Source organism: Nerophis ophidion, linkage group LG28 (genome assembly GCF_033978795.1).
Source record: "Nerophis ophidion isolate RoL-2023_Sa linkage group LG28, RoL_Noph_v1.0, whole genome shotgun sequence".
Taxonomy (NCBI): Eukaryota; Metazoa; Chordata; class Actinopteri; order Syngnathiformes; family Syngnathidae; genus Nerophis; species Nerophis ophidion.
The window spans coordinates 5,862,354-5,879,390 of NC_084638.1; the positions used below are offsets into that span (position 1 = coordinate 5,862,354).

Genomic DNA, 17,037 nt, shown 5'->3' on the forward strand with positions numbered 1-17,037 from the left:
GCGGCTCAAAAAGGCAGCTGTGATCTTGGCTCCTCGGCTTCTCTCAGAAACACTGGCGTTCACCGCAGCCATCCGACTTTCAGGTATGACTTTACAATCTCACTAAAACACTATTAACACAATAAGCAGATAAGGGATTTTCCAGAATTATCCTAGTAAATGTGTCTAATTACATCTGAAACGCCGTCGCCTTTTCTTTTTTCTTTTCCTAGTACTTCACTCTAAACCAGTGGTTCTTAACCTGGGTTCGATCGAACCCTAGGGGTTCGGTGAGTCGGCCTCAGGGGTTCGGCGGAGGTCAAAACACACCCGACTCAACGTGTAAATACAAACTTCTCCCTATCGGCGTATTACAGATACGGCAACAGCTGACTGATTTGCAAGTGGGTAATTTGTTGTGAGTTTATGCACTGTGTTGGTTTTGTTGTTTGAACAAGGTGATGTTCATGCACAGTTCATTTTGTGCACCAGTAAAAAAAACATGGTAACACTTTAGTATGGGGAAAATATTCACCATTAATTAGTTGCTTATTAACATGCAAATTAGTAACATATTGGCTCTTAACTAATCATTATTAAGTATTTATTAATGCCTTATTCGGCATGGCCTTATTATAAGCCTAACCCTCTAATCCTGACCCTAACCCTAACTAAATAACTCTAAATTAAGTCTTTATTAGTTAGAATATGTTCCCATAGTGTCCAAATAACTCTAAATAAGTCTGTGTTACTTTGAATATGTTCCTCATACTAAAGTGTTACCAAAAACATATAACATTGTCTTGAATTTGAAAAAAACAAAAACATTTTATTTTTCACTAAAGAAGGGTTCGGTGAATGCGTATATGAAACTGGTGGGGTTCGGTACCTCCAACAAGGTTAAGAACCACTGCTCTAAACGTCCTCATCCACAAATCTTTCATCCTCGCTCAAATTAATGGGGAAATTGTCGCTTTCTCTGTCCGAATCGCTCTAGCTGCTGGTGGCCATGATTGTAAACAATGTGAGGATGTGAGGAGCTCGACAACCCGTGACGTCACATGCACATCGTCTGCTACTTCCGGTACAGGCAAGGCTTTTTTTATTAGCGACCAAAAGTTACAAACTTTATCGTCGATGTTCTCTACTAAATCCTTTCAGCAAAAATATGGCAATATCGCGAAATGATCAAGTATGACACATACAATGGACCTGCTATCCCCGTTTAAATAAGAAATTCTCATTTCAGTAGGCCTTTACGTGATAAATAAACAAAATAAGCATTAAACCACTCACAGACTTTGGTGTTATATGCACATTTAAACTCCTTTCATTATATTTCCATGATCACGTGACACCGTCCCAACAAACAACTCACCATATTCCAAGTCGCGTAGAAAAAAGGCCGAGAGAAGCCGCTCAGCCTGACAAGAAGGTTCCTCACTCTCGGGCTAAATATTAACATTTTATTTTATTTTGTAATAATTAACCAGCTCATGCTGAGAACTTAGTAGCGTTTTCCTCCTCCAATGTGCACCTTCACAATAATAATGTGCCACTGTCTTCTCTAATTTCCCTGATAGCTGTTCGTTTCATTGCCTGATTAAAAAGTACGGTTTGTTGTTAAGACATTGCCTGATTAAAAAGTACGGTTTGTTGTTATGACATACGTGTATTGCTTAATTGCCGGTTTAAAAAGTACTGTTTGTCGTTAGGACAATTGTGTATTAGTGTTGGGTTTCATTTGTCCTGGCAAGAATACATAGGATATTTTGTATTCATTAGAAGACTAGTTACGTCATCACGCTCTCGCTGGCATGGTAACGTGGCGGCCATCTTGGTTGGGGCTAAGTAATGCATGTATAATGAAAATAAATCTTAACCATCTAATTTCTCAAAAGATTTTATTGCAGTTCTCTCTACTGGTAACGACAATAATTACCGTATTTCCTTGAATGGCCGCCGGGGCGTTAATTAATTTAAAACCTCTTCTCACTCCTGCGCTTACTAGAGGCATGTGGTAAAAGTAAGCATGCGCTAAATATTTTAAAACCACTTCTCACTCCGGCACTTACCAAAGGCATACAGTAAAACATTTGAGTGTGATGTAAGGATACCATCATGAAAAGCACATTTAATTAAAAAAAACTTTCTTTTAGTCTTACCTTTACTTATAAATGAAGTCCATGCGCAGCTCCTTCTGATCAAAAGCATCGATAACTTGTTCATAGAAGTCTTCCTTATCTTTCTTCAGTTTTAAAAGTATCTCTGTCTCGATGGAGATCTTCCTTTATTGCCTCCTGCTTCGATTGAAAGTCCAGTTTAGAAAACTGTTTTATTTTAGATATGTCATCCTCCATGTTAAAAGTGCAAGCGAGAGGAAAAAATAAACGATCGCTGCTCACTCTTGCTGCTTGTTGTCACTTTTTCTGCAGCCGAGTAGTCGCAAGAAGGATCACTAGCGCCCTCTACCACCAGGAGGCGGGAGTCATTTAATGACTCATATTTGACACACGCAGCTACGGTATATTAATAAAACTTAGCTGCTTACTGTTCTTTTTAGCATATTCAATAGCTTGGACCTTAAATCCTACTGAATCGCTCTTAATCTTCCCTTTATTATGGTCTTACCTTTACTTATAAATATAGTCCATGCCAGCTCCTTCTGATCAAAAGCATCGATAACTTGTTTATAGAAGTCTTCCTTATCTTTCTTCAGTTTTAAAAGTCTCTCTGTTTCAATGGAAATCTTCCTTTATTCCCTCCTCCAGCACGTAACACGTCACTCAATTCACTTCTTCTGCAGCCGAGTAGTCGCAAGAAGGATCAGTAGCTCCCTCTACCACCAGGCGGCGGGAGTCATTTAATGACTCATATTTGACAGACGCAGCTATGGTCATGTGACGGTCTGAAGCCGTCGTCTTGCGGGTTCCCAGGACCACCAAGGAAGGACATGGCTTGAGCAGTTTGACTTTTATTTTTCAATAAAACTTCAGTCCCGGTCGCTCTTCCGCTCCTCCTCTCCACTCGCTCGCCGCCATCTTGGGCCGGGCTCCAGCGTGCCCTGCCTGTCTGTCGGATCGTCGGCTCCACAGGTATATTAATAAAACAAAGCTGCTTACTGTTCTTTTTAGCATACCGGTATTCAATGGCTTTGACCTTAAATCCTACTGAATGGCTCTAAATCTTCTTCCCTTTATGCGATTTCAAATTACCGGTATTGAAATCAGCCTCCTACATTTTGAAAATGATGACAGGGGAAGTGTCACTCATGACGTCACGAGATTGACCAGGCGGTAATTCAAGGTAGGCGCATACTATATGCCCTGCGGCAATTCAAGCAAATGCGGTATGTGTATTAATGTTGTGTACGTAGGATATTTTGTATTCACTAGAACAGTGGTTCTCAAATGGGGGTACGTGTAGGTATGCCAAGTGGTACGTGAGATTTTATTATTTTTTAAATCTAAATATAGCAACAATTCCAAAAATTATTTATAAATATATTTATTGAATAATACTTCAATAAAATATGAACGTAAGTTCATAAACTGTGAAAAGAAATGCAACAATGCAATATTCAGTGTTGACAGCTAGATTTTTTTGTGGACATGTTCCATAAATATTGATGTTAAAGATTTGTTTTTTTGTGAAGAAATGTTTAGAATTAAGTTGATGAATCCAGATGGATCTCTATTACAATCCCCAAAGAGGGCACTTTAAGTTGATGATTACTTCTAAGTGTAGAAATCTTTATTTAGGGACCGATGTCCCTTTGGGACAGAGGACCCTATTGAATTTCTAGCGTTTTAGTATTATTCTTTATTATTATTTTTCCGCCTCTTTGAGCAGTAATTTGACCCCCTTAACATGCTTCAAAACTCACCAAATTGGACACACACACCAGGACTGGCGAAACCAAACCCCAAAACTCAAAATTGCGCGGACAAAACTGCCTCAAACTCCCAGTAGGAATGTCGTAGACACATGAAACAAAAACCTCTATGTAGGTCTCACTTAGACCTATATTTCATATGCTGACAACCCCCAGCTAAAATCAACAGGAAGTTTGCAATTCCTCCTTCAATACAAAAGTTGGGTAAAAAATTGTCGCTTTTTTTCAAACATTATCTCCTCTGAGGCTGTTTGTCGTGTCGGCTTCAAATAAGCACAGGAGAGAGATTGAACCCTTTTGATTAAAAGCTGATGAAAGAGTTTATAACAAATCTAAGAGACTGATGTATAATACATGTGTATACAACTTTTTCTCTGTGTAATAATCCATCCATCCAGTTTCTACCGCTTATCGTGGCTTGGGTCGCGGCGGCAGCAGCCCAATCAGTCCCGTCCATCGCTGCTTGCAGCTTTAATTATAATTGAATCACTTGTTTATTTTTCAACAAAATTGTAGTTATTTTTATATCTTTTTTTCCAAATAGTTCAAGAAAGACCACTACAAATGAGCAATATTTTTACACTGTTATACAATTTAATAAATCAGAAACTGATGACATAGTGCTGTATTTTATTTCTTTATCTCTTTTTTTTTTAACCAAAAATGCTTTGCTCTGATTAGGGGGTACTTGAATAAAAAATTTTTTTTACAGGGGGTACATCAGTGAAAAAAGGTTGAGAACCACTGCATTAGAAGACTAGTTACGTCATCACGCTCTCGTTGGCATGGTAACGTGGCGGCCATCTTGGTGGGGGCTAAGTTCCATTCAAGGTAATGCATGTATGTCAATAAATCCGAACCATCTCATTTCTCAACAGATTTGAATGGAGTTTTTTTCTAATGGTAACGTCAATAAATATGCTATGGATAGACATATGATTTAAATGTCCTGTTTTCCCGCATCTTATTTCACTCGTTTCTCAACATTTTTTTTCAGTTTTCTCTAAGGGCAAAGTCAAAACATTTCATGGTAATTTTCTTCATACCTGCAGTGGGGCAAAAAAAGTATTTAATCAGCCAGCGATTGTGCAAGTTCTCCCACTTAAAATGATGACAGAGGTCTGTAATTTTCATCATAGGTACACTTCAACTGTGAGAGACAGAATGTGGGAAAAAAAATCCAGGAATTCCCATTGTAGGAATTTTAAAGAATTTATTTGTAAATTATGGTGGAAAATAAGTATTTAGTCACTTCAAACAAGGAAGATCTCTGGCTCTCACAGACCTGTAACTTCTTCTTTAAGAAGCTCTTCTGTCCTCCACTCGTTACCTGTATCAATAGTACTTGTTTGAACTCGTTATCTGTTTAAAAGACACCTGTCCACAGCCTCAAACAGTCAGACTCCAAACTCCACTATGGCCAAGACCAAAGAGCTGTCAAAGGATACCAGGAAAAGTATTGGAGACCTGCACCAGACTGGGAAGAGTGAATCTACAATAGGCAAGCAGCTTGGTGTGAAAAAATCAACAGTGGGAGCAATCATCAGAAAACGGAACACATACAAGACCGCTGATTATCTCCCTCGATCTGGGGCTCCACGCAAGATCTCCTCCCGTGGGGTCAAAAGGATCATGAGAACGGTGAGCAAAAATCCCAAAACCACACGGGGGGACCTGGTGAATGACCTGCAGAGAGATGGGACCAAAGTAACAAAGGTTACCATCAGTAACACACTACGCCGACAGGGAATCAATTCCTGCAGTGCCAGACGTGTCCCCCTGCTTAAGCCAGTGCATGTCAAGGCCTGTCTGAACTTTGACAGAGAGCACATGGATGATACAGCAGAGGATTGGGAGAATGCCATGTGGTCAGATGAGACCAAAATATAACTTATTGGTATAAACTCAACTCGTCGTGTTTGGAGGAAGAATACTGAGTTGCATCCCAAGAACACCACACCTACTGTGAAGCATGGGGGTGGGAACATCATGCTTTGGGGCTGTTTTTCTCCTAAGGGGACAGGACGATTGATCCGTGTTAAGGAAAGAATGAATGGGGCCATGTATCGTGAGATTTTGAGCCAAAACCTCCTTCCATCAGTGAGAGCTTTGAATGGTTGACCAATTACTTATTTTCCCCCATAATTTACAAATAAATTCTTAAAAATTCCTACAATGTGAATTCTTGGATTTGTTTTTCACATTCTGTCTCTCACAGTTGAAGTGTACCTATGATGAAAATGACAGACCTCTGTCATCATTTTGAGTGGGAAAACTTGCACAATCGCTGGCTGACTAAATACTTTTTTGCCCCACTTTATGTTCTCAGCATTGTCCCGTTTTCCTGATTTGTTCTCATTCTTCTTTGTTGCTGGTCACCTCACTGCCTGATTGAAAAGTGCACTTTCTCGTTGCAAAATCGCCCTACTGTTTGCAGTCTAAGACATAAGATTCATATTGCAAGCAGTATAAAAGATTAAGATACATCAGCGATTCAGCGCTGTAGATTTCATGCTAATTGGCATGCCTATGTGGCGGCCATCTTGGTGGGGGCAAAGTAAAGATTTTCATGCAGTTTCCCTTACTGTCAACATCAAACTTCTTGCTACAGTTTATCGACACAACAAAAACTGAGTTTTTTCCAAGATCATCTCCTCATATTTAATTAAAAAAAAAAAAAAACGAATGTGTCATGATCAGATGAACAACCAATCAGACCTGTTGGCAAGGTATCAGTCCTGATGCTCGTGCTCTTGGCCCGGGATGAGCCACCGGATGCTGTCGGTCCTCAAGATGCCGTACACAGTGAAGGCCGTGATGAAGAGAACGGAGAAGACCAGCAGCCAGTCGATGCTCTTCACCGGCATGCTGCGCAGCGGACCCAGGCGGTCGGCGTCAGTCACGTTCCTCTCTAGCCCCGCCTCCAAGCCTAACGTACGCCAACGCGTGGGTATGACATCTTCGGGGCTCATTGTCAAACAAACCTACCTGTCTGGTTGGTGATGAAGGAGGAGAGCATGTCCAGGGTTCTGTCGGTGTGGTTGAAGCGAGCCATGGGTTTGGCTCCTTGGAAGAGGAGGATGTTGGGTACCGCCACAGTCCCAAATCTGGTGGACAGGCTGCCGGGACAAACAAGCAATATGTGTCTTTTAACCAAATTTTTTGCTTCTCATAAACCACTCTGCTGAGATAGGCTCAACTTCCTGTAAAGGGGAACAGCATATGAAATACAACATGGATGAGTGGCTTACTACATATAACTATAATACACTTCCATACAATATTGATTAGCATATTATCACGTATAAGTTTTTTTCGTAATACATATTGTTAAAAACCGAAAAGGCGGAAAACCAACATTGAATGCCTGTGACCTTCGATCCCTCAGCTGGTACTGCATCAAAAAACGTGTGTAAAGGATATCACCACATGGGACCCAGGAACACATCATAAAACCACTGTCAGTAACTACAGTTTGTCGCTACATCTGTAAGAGCAAGTTAAAACTCTTGCTATACAAAGCCAAAGTTATTTATCAACAACACCCAGAAATGCCGCTGGCTTCGCTGGGCCCGAGCCCATCTAAGATGGACTGATGCAAAGTGGAAAAGTGTTCTGTGGTTCGACGAGTCCACATTTCAAATTGTTTTTGGAAACTATGGACGTCATGTCCTCCGGACCAAAGAGGACAAGAACCATCTGGACTGTTATAGGCGCAAAGTTCAAAAGCCAGCATCTGTGATGGTATGGAGGTGTGTTAGTGCCCAAGGCAAGGGTAACTTGCACATCTGTGAAGGCACCATTAATGCTGAAAGGTACATACAGGTTTTGGAGCAACATATGTTGCCATCCAAGCAAGGTCTTTTTCATGGACGCCCCTGCTTATTTTAGCAAGACAATGCCAAGCCACATTCGGAACGTGTTACAACAGTGTGGCTTCGTAGTAAAAGAGTGCCGGTACTACCTACTCATTGACCTAGTGGGTAGAGTGTCCGCCCTGAGATCGGTAGGTTGGGAGTTCAAACCCCGGCCGAGTCATACCAAAGACTATAAATAAATGGGACCCATTGCCTCCCTGCTTGGCACTCAGCATCAAGGGTTGGAATTGGGGGTTAAATCTCCACAAATGATTCCCGGGCGCGGCACCGCTGCTGCCCACTGCTCCCCTTACTTCCCAGTGGGTGATCAAGGGGATAGGTCAAATGCGGAGGACAAATTTGGCCAAACCTATCTCCTATTGAAAATGTGTGGTTATTATGAAGTGTAAAATACCACAATTTAGACCCCAGACTGTTGAACAACTACCTTAAGCTGTACATCAAGCAAGAATGATGCTTTTCCAAGGTAATAATTATTTGGGAAAAAAAAATAAAAAATGTCTCCCAGTTCGAACATTAAGTATTTTGTCTTTGCAGTCTATTCTATTGAATATACATTAAAAGCATTTGCAAATCATTGTATTCTGCTTTTATTTACCATTTACACAATGTGCCAACTTCACTAGTATTGAGTCTGTGTGTTTTTCACAGTGACAGTAAATGCAAAAGTGAGCTGTATTATTTTCTGTGAAAACTGTATAATAGTAGTTTGTTTAATGTGAAAACTGTATTTCAGTAGTCTAGCGAGTAATGTGTTTATACAAGTTTGGATTGGGGAATGACTAAATGTGGCTGGTTTTTAGTTTTGCTCTTAAGATACCTCACTAGATTATGCTGATCTTACAATATTTTTTATCAAACTGTGGTTATCAATCCCGGTTTTGCCATCATTATAATACAATTTGGTAATACTAAGTAAGCATTGGGAGTTTTACAGCGGTTATCATTCTTACAGTTTATGTGCATGCAGAACAAATGCCCGCAGCTGCTGAAACTTATGCGAGAGTGACTTTTCTAGTAGCCTGTATCAACCGATTATCAACGCAGGAAAAGATACCGACTGCATCGTCATTTATCGTTCGGTTAAATTGTTGTCTTTTGTCATTTCCCTGCCTTTTCTTTTATGGTGATGTCTGTTTTCGTAAGTCCATTAGTCCCTAGCGAGGCATAAATTTCTACCTTGGAGTATTTAAGCTCGTCACTGACAGCTGGGTCCTGCCAGTTACTGTCTCCTGCACCTCCCACGTGCATGCGCCTGCTTCACTCCGTCAGTCCTGGTGTGTTGTCTCTCCTTATTCCTGAAATCCCTCACCTCTTTGTGTTTGCTTCCTAGCTTCCCTGAGGTGAAGAGGATTTTGTTTTGGACTTTTTGCTGTGCTCAGCGCGCACTGGCCTTTTCCCCTGCCGACCACTGAGGAACCTGTTTTTGTTTGTTTATTCATGGTGTGTACTTCTGCCCTATCGCCTTTTGTTACATTTTTTGGACTTATTAATTTTTTTTTTTTTGACATTCTACCTTGCCTCCTGTCTCTGCATCCAGGGGTCACCTTCTTCATCAGATCATAACATAAATGACTTATCGAATATCGGTCCAGGCCTAAATAGATGTTCAGCTCCAGTTTTGGCACAAAATATGGAGTTTATACCTTGGCAGAAGAAGAGTAAGATTGCTTCCGGAGAAAAGTGACCAAAAAAACGACGCCATTGTGTGTCGCATTGTTTGTTTCGTCTGTTTGAGCTCTCCTTAACCTCCACGTCGATTCTGAGTCCAAGTTTAAAGGCGCTCACCTGCTGTGCTGCGAGGCGTCCAGGGCTAGGAAGTGCATGCTGGGAAAAAGGCGAGGCAGCGCGTTGAAGTGAGGCGCCAGGCTGGCCGAAAACTGGCACCAGGCGGTGAAGAAGAGCACCACGGAACACTCAGTGCCGTTTGCGTTGAGGAAATCCATCAAGTCCTGAGTGTGTCAAGCGAATGTGACTGTTATTCGTTTTTCTTAAAAACTCCGTTTCCATACGAGTTGGGAAATTGTGTTAGATGTAAATATAAACGGAATACAATGATTTGCAAATCCTTTTGAACCCATATTCAATTGAATGCACTACAAAGACAAGATATTTGATGTTCAAACTCATAAACTTAATTTTTTTTGCAAATAATAATTAACTTGGAATTTCATGGCTGCATCACGTGCCAAAGTAGTTGGGAAAGGGCATGTTCACCACTGTGTTACATCACCTTTTCTTTTATCAACACTCAATAAACGTTTGGGAAGTGAGGAAACTAATTGTTGACGTTTTGAAAGTGGAATTCTTTCCCATTCTTGTTTTATGTAGAGCTTCATTCGTTCAACAGTCCGGGTCTCCGCTGTCGTATTTTAAGCTTCATAATGCACCACACATTTTTGATGGGAGACAGGTCTGGACTGCAGGCGGGCCAGGAAAGTACCCACACTCTTTTTTTACAAAGCCACGCTGTTGTAACACTTGCTGAATGTGGCTTGGCATTGTCTTGCTGAAATAAGCAGGGGCGTCCATGAATAAGACGGCGCTTAGATGGCAGCATATGTGGTTCCAAAACCTGTATGTACCTTTCAGCATTAATGGTGCCTTCACAGTTGTGTAAGTTACCATGCCTTGGGCACTAATGCACCCCCATACCATCACAGATGCTGGCTTTTGAACTTTGCGTCGACAACAGTCTGGCTGGTTCGCTTCCCCTTTGGTCCGAATGACACGATGTGGAATATTTCCAAGAACAATTTGAACTGTGGATTTGTCAGACCACAGAACACTTTTTCATTTTGCATCAGTCCCTCTTAGATGATCTCGGGCCCAGAGAAGCCGGCGGCGTTTCTGGATGTTGTTGATAAATGGCTTTCGCTTCGCATAGTAGAGCTTTAACTTGCACTTACAGGTGTAGCGACAAACTGTATTTAGTGACGGTGGTTTTCTGACGTGGTCCTGAGCCCGTGTGGTGATATCCTTTCGAGATTGATGTCGGTTTTTGATACAGTGCAGTCTGAGAGATCGAAAGTCACGGTCATTCAATGTTGGTTTCCGGCCATGCCGCTTACGTGGAGTGATTTCTTTTGATGATATTATGGACCGTAGATGTTGAAATCCCTAAATTTCTTGCAATTTCACTTTGAGAAACGTTGTTCTTAAACTGTTTGACTATTTGCTCACGCAGTTGTGGACAAAGGGGTGTACCTCGCCCCATCCTTTCTTGTGAAAGACTGAGTATTTTTTGGGACGCTGTTTGTATACCCACTCATGGCACCCGCCTGTTCCCAATTAGCCTGAACACCTGTGGGATGTTCCAAATAAGTGTTTGACGAGCATTCCTCAACTTTATCAGTATTTATTGCCACCTTTCCCAACTTCTTTGTCACGTGTCGCTGGCATCAAATTCTAAAGTTAATGATTATTTGCAAAAATGTTTATCAGTTTGAACATCAAATATGTTGTCTTTGTAGCATATTCAACTGAATATGGGTTGAAAATGATTGGCAAATATTTACATCTAACACAATTTCCCAACTCATATGGAAACGGGGTTTGTACAACACATGCTTGCGTCACATGATCAAGGGACGCACCTGTGAGGCGTTGAGGACCTGCACGGTAAAGGTGTCCGTGGCTGTGATGTTCCTCTTGTCACAGGTGATCTTGTAGGTCTTGGCGGCCTCGGTGTTCTTGTCTTCAGCAGGGGCGTGCACCATGTCCAGTGTCACCTAGCAACAAGCATCCTGCCTCAAACCGTGTCAACACCTTTACTAGGATCTTCTTCTTACCTGCTGGAGGGCTTCAGCACTCTCCTCGTCCTCGGCGACCACCGCGCACTCCCCGTCGTCACAAGGCGGCGAGAAGGCCGAGGGGAAGTCTTTCACATTTTTAGGGAAGAGCGACTCGATGTCGGACGGGTCGATGGGGGCCTCGGTGCCCATTACGGCGTCGGCGATCTCGGCCGTCTTGAACTGTCTCTTGGTTACTTTCGCTTCCGCTGACTCCATTAATTTGGGTCTGCTCTCCGAGTCGGGTTCTTCTGGCAGCACCAGGTCGTCATGCTCTGTCAAGTCAAAGAACTTTTTTTTAAAGCACAGTTTAAAGCTGTAATGTCAAACATTTGGCCCGCGGGCCTGATGAGTTTGCTACGTGTAAAATTGAGCTGCATTTTTACACTAAAGAAACTGCTGTTCTAAATGTGTCCACTGGGTGTCGCAACAGCGATTCTATCGCTCGGCTGTGTGGTACTCCAGCTGCACTGAAGCAGACAAACAGGTGAAGGATTTACACAACTCCCGTTGCCTCAACAGAGCAAAAAACATCACCAAGGACGGCACACACCCTGACTTCCACCTGTTCGACTTGCTACCATCAGGCAGGCGCTACAGGTGCATCAGAGCCAGAACAAACAGGCTCAGAGACAGCTTCTTTCCCAAAGCTGTCACCATGTTGAACTCTAACTTAAAACAATAATAATTCACCCCTATACAATATCATGCCCTAATACCCTACTGTGCAATACTACCCTTTGAGTGCTATACGTCCGACACTGATTGTTATTTATTACTCCGGTACTCTTGTCTTGCTCTGTATATTGTACAGTATTTTGTACTTCTATAGTGTTTTGTATATTGTACAGCATGTGTGTCAAACTCTGGCCCGCCGTGTAATTTAATTTGGCCCTTGAGGCAATATCAATTTAGCATTAGAGCTGGCCCGCCGGTGTTATATAGCGTCGGTGCCGCTGTAACACCGCATTCACCGCTAATACTCATACTTGCCAACCCTCCTAATTTTCCCGGTAGACTCCCGGAGTTCAGTGCCCCTCCCGAAAATCTCCCGGGGCAACCATTCTCCCAAATTTCTACCGATTTCCACCTGGACAACTATATTGGGGGTGTCTTTAGCGTTCTCTACAACCTGTCGTCACGTCATGCAATGCATACTTGGTCAACAGCCATACAGGTCACACTGAAGGTGGCCGTATAAACAACTTTAGCACTGTTACAAATATGCGCCACACTGTGAACCCACACCAAACAAGAATGACAAGCACATTTCGGGTGAACATCCGCACCGTAACACAACAGAACAAATACCCAGAACCCTTTGCAGCACTAACTCTTCCGGGAAACTTCCAGCAAACTGAGCAATAATTAACGTTTTATTCATGCATTTTCTCTTGCTACTTCAAGGCTTGAATGTTTGGTTCGTTCATCGTTATTTTATTTTCAAATTTATTAATAGCCTGTGGGGAAAAAAAAGATATGTACCTCAAAAGATTGCAAATACAAAAAAAGGCATTACGTTTTTATTTAAATTGTATTTGATATGCCATTGATATTTTTTTATTCTTCTTATTATTTGAAACTGGATTTTGCATGTCATTAAAGTTATATAAGCTCTGCTTGTTCAATATTTAATGCAAAACTTGTTTGGGTCCCTATTAAAAGGTTAATTTGTTCAACCTTGGCCCACTCTTTGAGTTTGACACTCCTGTTGTACAGGATTGCTTATTATTTTTTATTGTATAGTAGTCTGTTTATTTCAATTGTTGGTTTTTCCTTTTTACCTCTTATGTCATTTATTTTCACCCCATATTTGTTCCCACTACCGCACCTTAAGTTGGAGTCTTTAATCTCGTTATATGCAAATATAATGAAAATAAAGTTCATTCTATTCTATTCTAGAAGTTTTAGTTTTTAAATTTTTATTTTATTTTATAAACTAGCAGCCCCTAAAGCAGGGGTGTCAAACGTGCGGGCCGCGGGCCGGATCGGGCCCACCAACAGGTTTTATCCGGCCCGCGGGATGAGTTTGCTTAGAATACAATCGAGCCGAAATTTGTGAATGAGAGAAACTGCTTTTCTAAATGTGTCCACTAGATGTCACAAATAATAGCAATTCTTTGTATCTTTGTAGATGATGCTACAAATGTAAAAAAAACAAAAATAAACCACTTGATGTTAGTGCACCAGTCAAGGAAAATGAGCAAATTACATAAATAACATCATTTTATTTGGTTTCGATATACATTTTTTTATTTTGATAGATTGAAAAAAAACTCCAATGAGTTAACTGACAAACATTATTCAGAATACCTAAATAACGACAACTAAAGATAGAAAACCATGACTTGATTAACGTGGACCCCGACTTAAACAAGTTGAAAAACTTATTCGGGTGTTACCATTTAGTGGTCAATTGTACGGATTATGTAGTATACTGTGCAATCTACTAATAAAAGTTTCAATCAATCAATCAATCAATCAATCAATCAATACTACTAACCGCAACAAGTAAGTGTAAAAAAAAAAAACAACAACATTATTATTTGTACATTTTCAGAATGTCTTTGTTCTATTTTTAAAGGGGAACATTATCACAATTTCAGAAGGGTTGAAACCAATAAAAATCAGTTCCCAGTGGCTTATTTTATTTTTCGAAGTTTTTTTCAAAATTTCACATTTCCCGGAATATCCCTAAAACAAGCTTTAAAGTGCTTGATTTTCGCTATTTGCGATGCCGCTGTCCATTTCCCTGTGACGTCACATAGCGATTCCAATACAAACAATGGCGAAAAGCACAACAAGATATAGCGACATTAGCTCGGATTCAGACTCGGATTTCAGCGGCTTAAGCGATTCAACAGATTACGCGTGTATTGAAACAGAGGGTTGAAGTATGGAGGCAGACGGCAAAACCGAAATTGAAGAAGAAACTGAAGCTATTGAGCGAATAGCTATTGACGCTATTCTGCGTTAGCATCGCCGGTAAAATGTGCAGACCAACCGATCAGGACTTTCGCATTGACACTGGATCAATAAGTCAATAACAACAAAACTCACCTTTGTGATTTTGTTGACTTTATCGTTGGGAATGCATCTGCTTTGTGTGTCGCAGTATATTTCGAAATTCTTGCCATCTATGTCGTAGCATCGCCGATAGAAACCAAACGAGGGACTTTCGCATCTCTTCAAACTGGAGCAACTTAAATCTGTCGATTGGTAAGTGTTTGTTTGGCATTAAATGTGGATGGAGGGAAAGGCTGGATGTAAATGTAGCTACAAATGAGGCATAATGCACACAGCTAGCCTAAATAGCATGTTAGCACATTCTACATAAATCAACTTGAATCCCTCCCTGATCGTGTTGTTACACCCTCCGACAACACACCGACGAGGCATGATGTCTCCAAGGTACCGGCAAACAGTCGTAAAAACGGAAAATAACAGAGCCGATTTGACTCGATGTGGTAGGGAAACATGGCGTTGACGACCGATGTGACGTCACGTTCTGACGTCGTCGCTGAGAGAGCGATAAACAGAAAGGCGTTTAATTTGCCAAAGTTCCCCCATTTAGAGTTCGGAAATCGGTTAAAAAAAAAAAAGGTATTTTTTCTGCAACATCAAGGTATATATTGACGCTTACATAGGTCTGGTGATAATGTTCCCCTTTAAACAAAGAAAACAATCTGAAGTTGTCTTTATTTTTAAGTTATCGTGTCGTGATTTTACCAGTCCGGCCCACTTGGAAGTAGATTTTTCTCCATGTGGCCCCCAATCTAAAATGAGTTTGACACCCCTGCCCTAAAGGGACATGGATGTTTTGCGACACCTCGCAAAAAGTTTTTTTTTTTAGAGATGTCCGATAATGGCTTTTTTGCCGATATCCAATATTGTCCAACTCTTAATTACCGATACCGATATGAACCGATACCGATATATACAGTCGTGGGATTAACACATTATTTATGCCTAATTTTGTCGTGATGCCCCGCCGGATGCATTAAAACAATGTAACAAGTTTTTCCAAAATAAATCAACTCAACTTATGGAAAAAAAAAATGCCAACATGGCACTACCATTTTTATTATTGAAGTCACAAAGTGCATTATTTTTTTTAACATGCCTCAAAACCAGCAGTTTGGGATTTGGGACATGCTCTCCCTGAGAGAGCATGAGGAGATTGAGGTGGGGGGGGGGGGGGGGGGTATATTGTAGAGTCCCGGAAGTGTTAGTGCTTCAAGGGGTTCTGGGTATTTGTTCTGTTGTGTTTACGTTGTGTTACGGTGCGGATGTTCTCCCGAAATGTGTTTGTCATTCTTGTTTGGTGTGGGTTCACAGTGTTGCACATATTAACAGTGTTAATGTGGTTCTAGATATTAGGACCTGTGTTCACAATACAAAGGTCCTGAGTAGTCCTGGGTTTCTGTGTGGAGTTTGCATGTTCTCCCCGTTGACTGCGTGGGTTCCCTCCGGGTACTCCGGCTTCCTCCCACCTCCAAAGACATGCACCTGGGTATAGATTGATTAGGAACACTAAATGGTCCCAAGTGTGTGAATGTTGTCTGTCTATCTGTGTTGGCCCTGTGATGAGGTGGTGACTTGTCCGGGGTGTACGCCGCCTTCCAAACCCTGTGCAGCTGAGATAGGCTCCAGCAACCCCTCGCGACCCCAAAAGGGACAAGCGGTAGGAAATGGATGGATGGATGTAAAGGCGGCGTTTGTATTGAATGGCATACAAAACCAGTTTTAACTGGCCGGTGAATATGTAACAACAGTAGCGTAACATATGGACTACATTATATCCAGACACATAACTTATAAAAAATACATTTAAAATCAAACAAATGGCCTGTATGTTACTATTGTAAATATAAATGTAATGTTTTGCGAGCATTAGCATAGCAACAGAGAGATGTTGTCTTACCTAGCGATGACACTGACAAAAATGTCACGACGCTTGACCGACACAGGATAAAAACAACAACACAAAAGGTCCGACGATTCTTCAACATCCCTGGCATGTTGTTTTTTGTTTTTTATTCCAAGTGTAGTCAGCTACAAATAATGTTTGGACATGTTGGAGCGGGCAGCACCGTGCTTGTACGGTTCAAGCGGAACCAAAGTCATTATGACGGACGGATTAATATGTAACTCACCGCCGGCGTTAACTTCCGTTTGTGTACTTTGTTGACAAACGAGCAATTATTAATACAACATTACAATTAAGAATGATTAAGAGTACAAAAGCCCTTAAATTGATATCTCTGTCAAAAAAAACATTTAAAGTGATTTAGGTAGCCCTTTTTGTCTTTTTTAAAATTTTCGTCATATTTTTTATTATTATTATTTATTATATTTAATACTCAATCTGTATTTGCTTTTGTTTTCTTTCCTTGATGTTGAAAGTACCTTGACTTTTATGTGAATTATAAATTATTATTATTATATTATAATTATAATTATTAGAAAAACTTCCGTTTGTTTACTTTGTTGT

General features: G+C 41.0%; 2 protein-coding genes across 5 annotated transcripts in view; both read right to left on the minus strand.

Moving 5' to 3' along the window:
* Positions 1–1,588, minus strand: part of LOC133544867 (pterin-4-alpha-carbinolamine dehydratase 2-like) — a 28,464-nt gene extending 26,876 nt beyond the window's left edge. The window contains exon 1 of the mRNA XM_061890083.1: positions 1,358–1,588. Within this exon, the coding sequence (XP_061746067.1) occupies positions 1,358–1,444 (87 nt within the window). The 5' untranslated portion in view covers positions 1,445–1,588. The remainder of the gene's footprint in view (positions 1–1,357) is intronic.
* Positions 1,589–5,067: 3,479 nt separating this feature from the next.
* Positions 5,068–16,679, minus strand: txndc15 (thioredoxin domain containing 15). 4 transcript variants are annotated; one of them, XR_009804685.1, is made up of 8 exons: positions 16,468–16,679; positions 11,544–11,818; positions 11,349–11,483; positions 9,541–9,704; positions 6,863–6,993; positions 6,593–6,803; positions 5,438–5,560; positions 5,068–5,366 (listed from the first exon to the last, which is right to left on the minus strand). XR_009804685.1 is itself a non-coding variant. In XM_061890200.1 (7 exons), the coding sequence occupies exons 1-6, from the start codon at positions 16,562–16,564 to the stop codon at positions 6,607–6,609; spliced, it is 999 nt and encodes a 332-aa protein (XP_061746184.1). In that variant the 5' UTR covers positions 16,565–16,679; the 3' UTR covers positions 5,068–5,560; positions 6,593–6,606. The 4 variants fall into 4 exon arrangements, 2 of the variants coding, with proteins under 2 accessions (XP_061746184.1, XP_061746183.1); XR_009804684.1 differs by having other exon boundaries at positions 5,438–6,803; XM_061890200.1 differs by having other exon boundaries at positions 5,068–5,560.
* Positions 16,680–17,037: the final 358 nt, after the last annotated feature.

What these genes read in the sequence shown, in the direction of transcription:
- txndc15 (XM_061890200.1), bottom strand. Translation starts at nt 16,564, where the DNA reads ATGCCAGGGATGTTGAAGAATCGTCGGACCTTTTGTGTTGTTGTTTTT. An exon ending in TTTGTCAGTGTCATCGCTAG is followed by an intron (nt 11,819 to 16,467) that starts GTAAGACAACAT and finishes TTGACTTGACAG; the next exon opens with AGCATGACGACCTGGTGCTG. An exon ending in AGGTCCTCAACGCCTCACAG is followed by an intron (nt 9,705 to 11,348) that starts GTGCGTCCCTTG and finishes TGACACACTCAG; the next exon opens with GACTTGATGGATTTCCTCAA.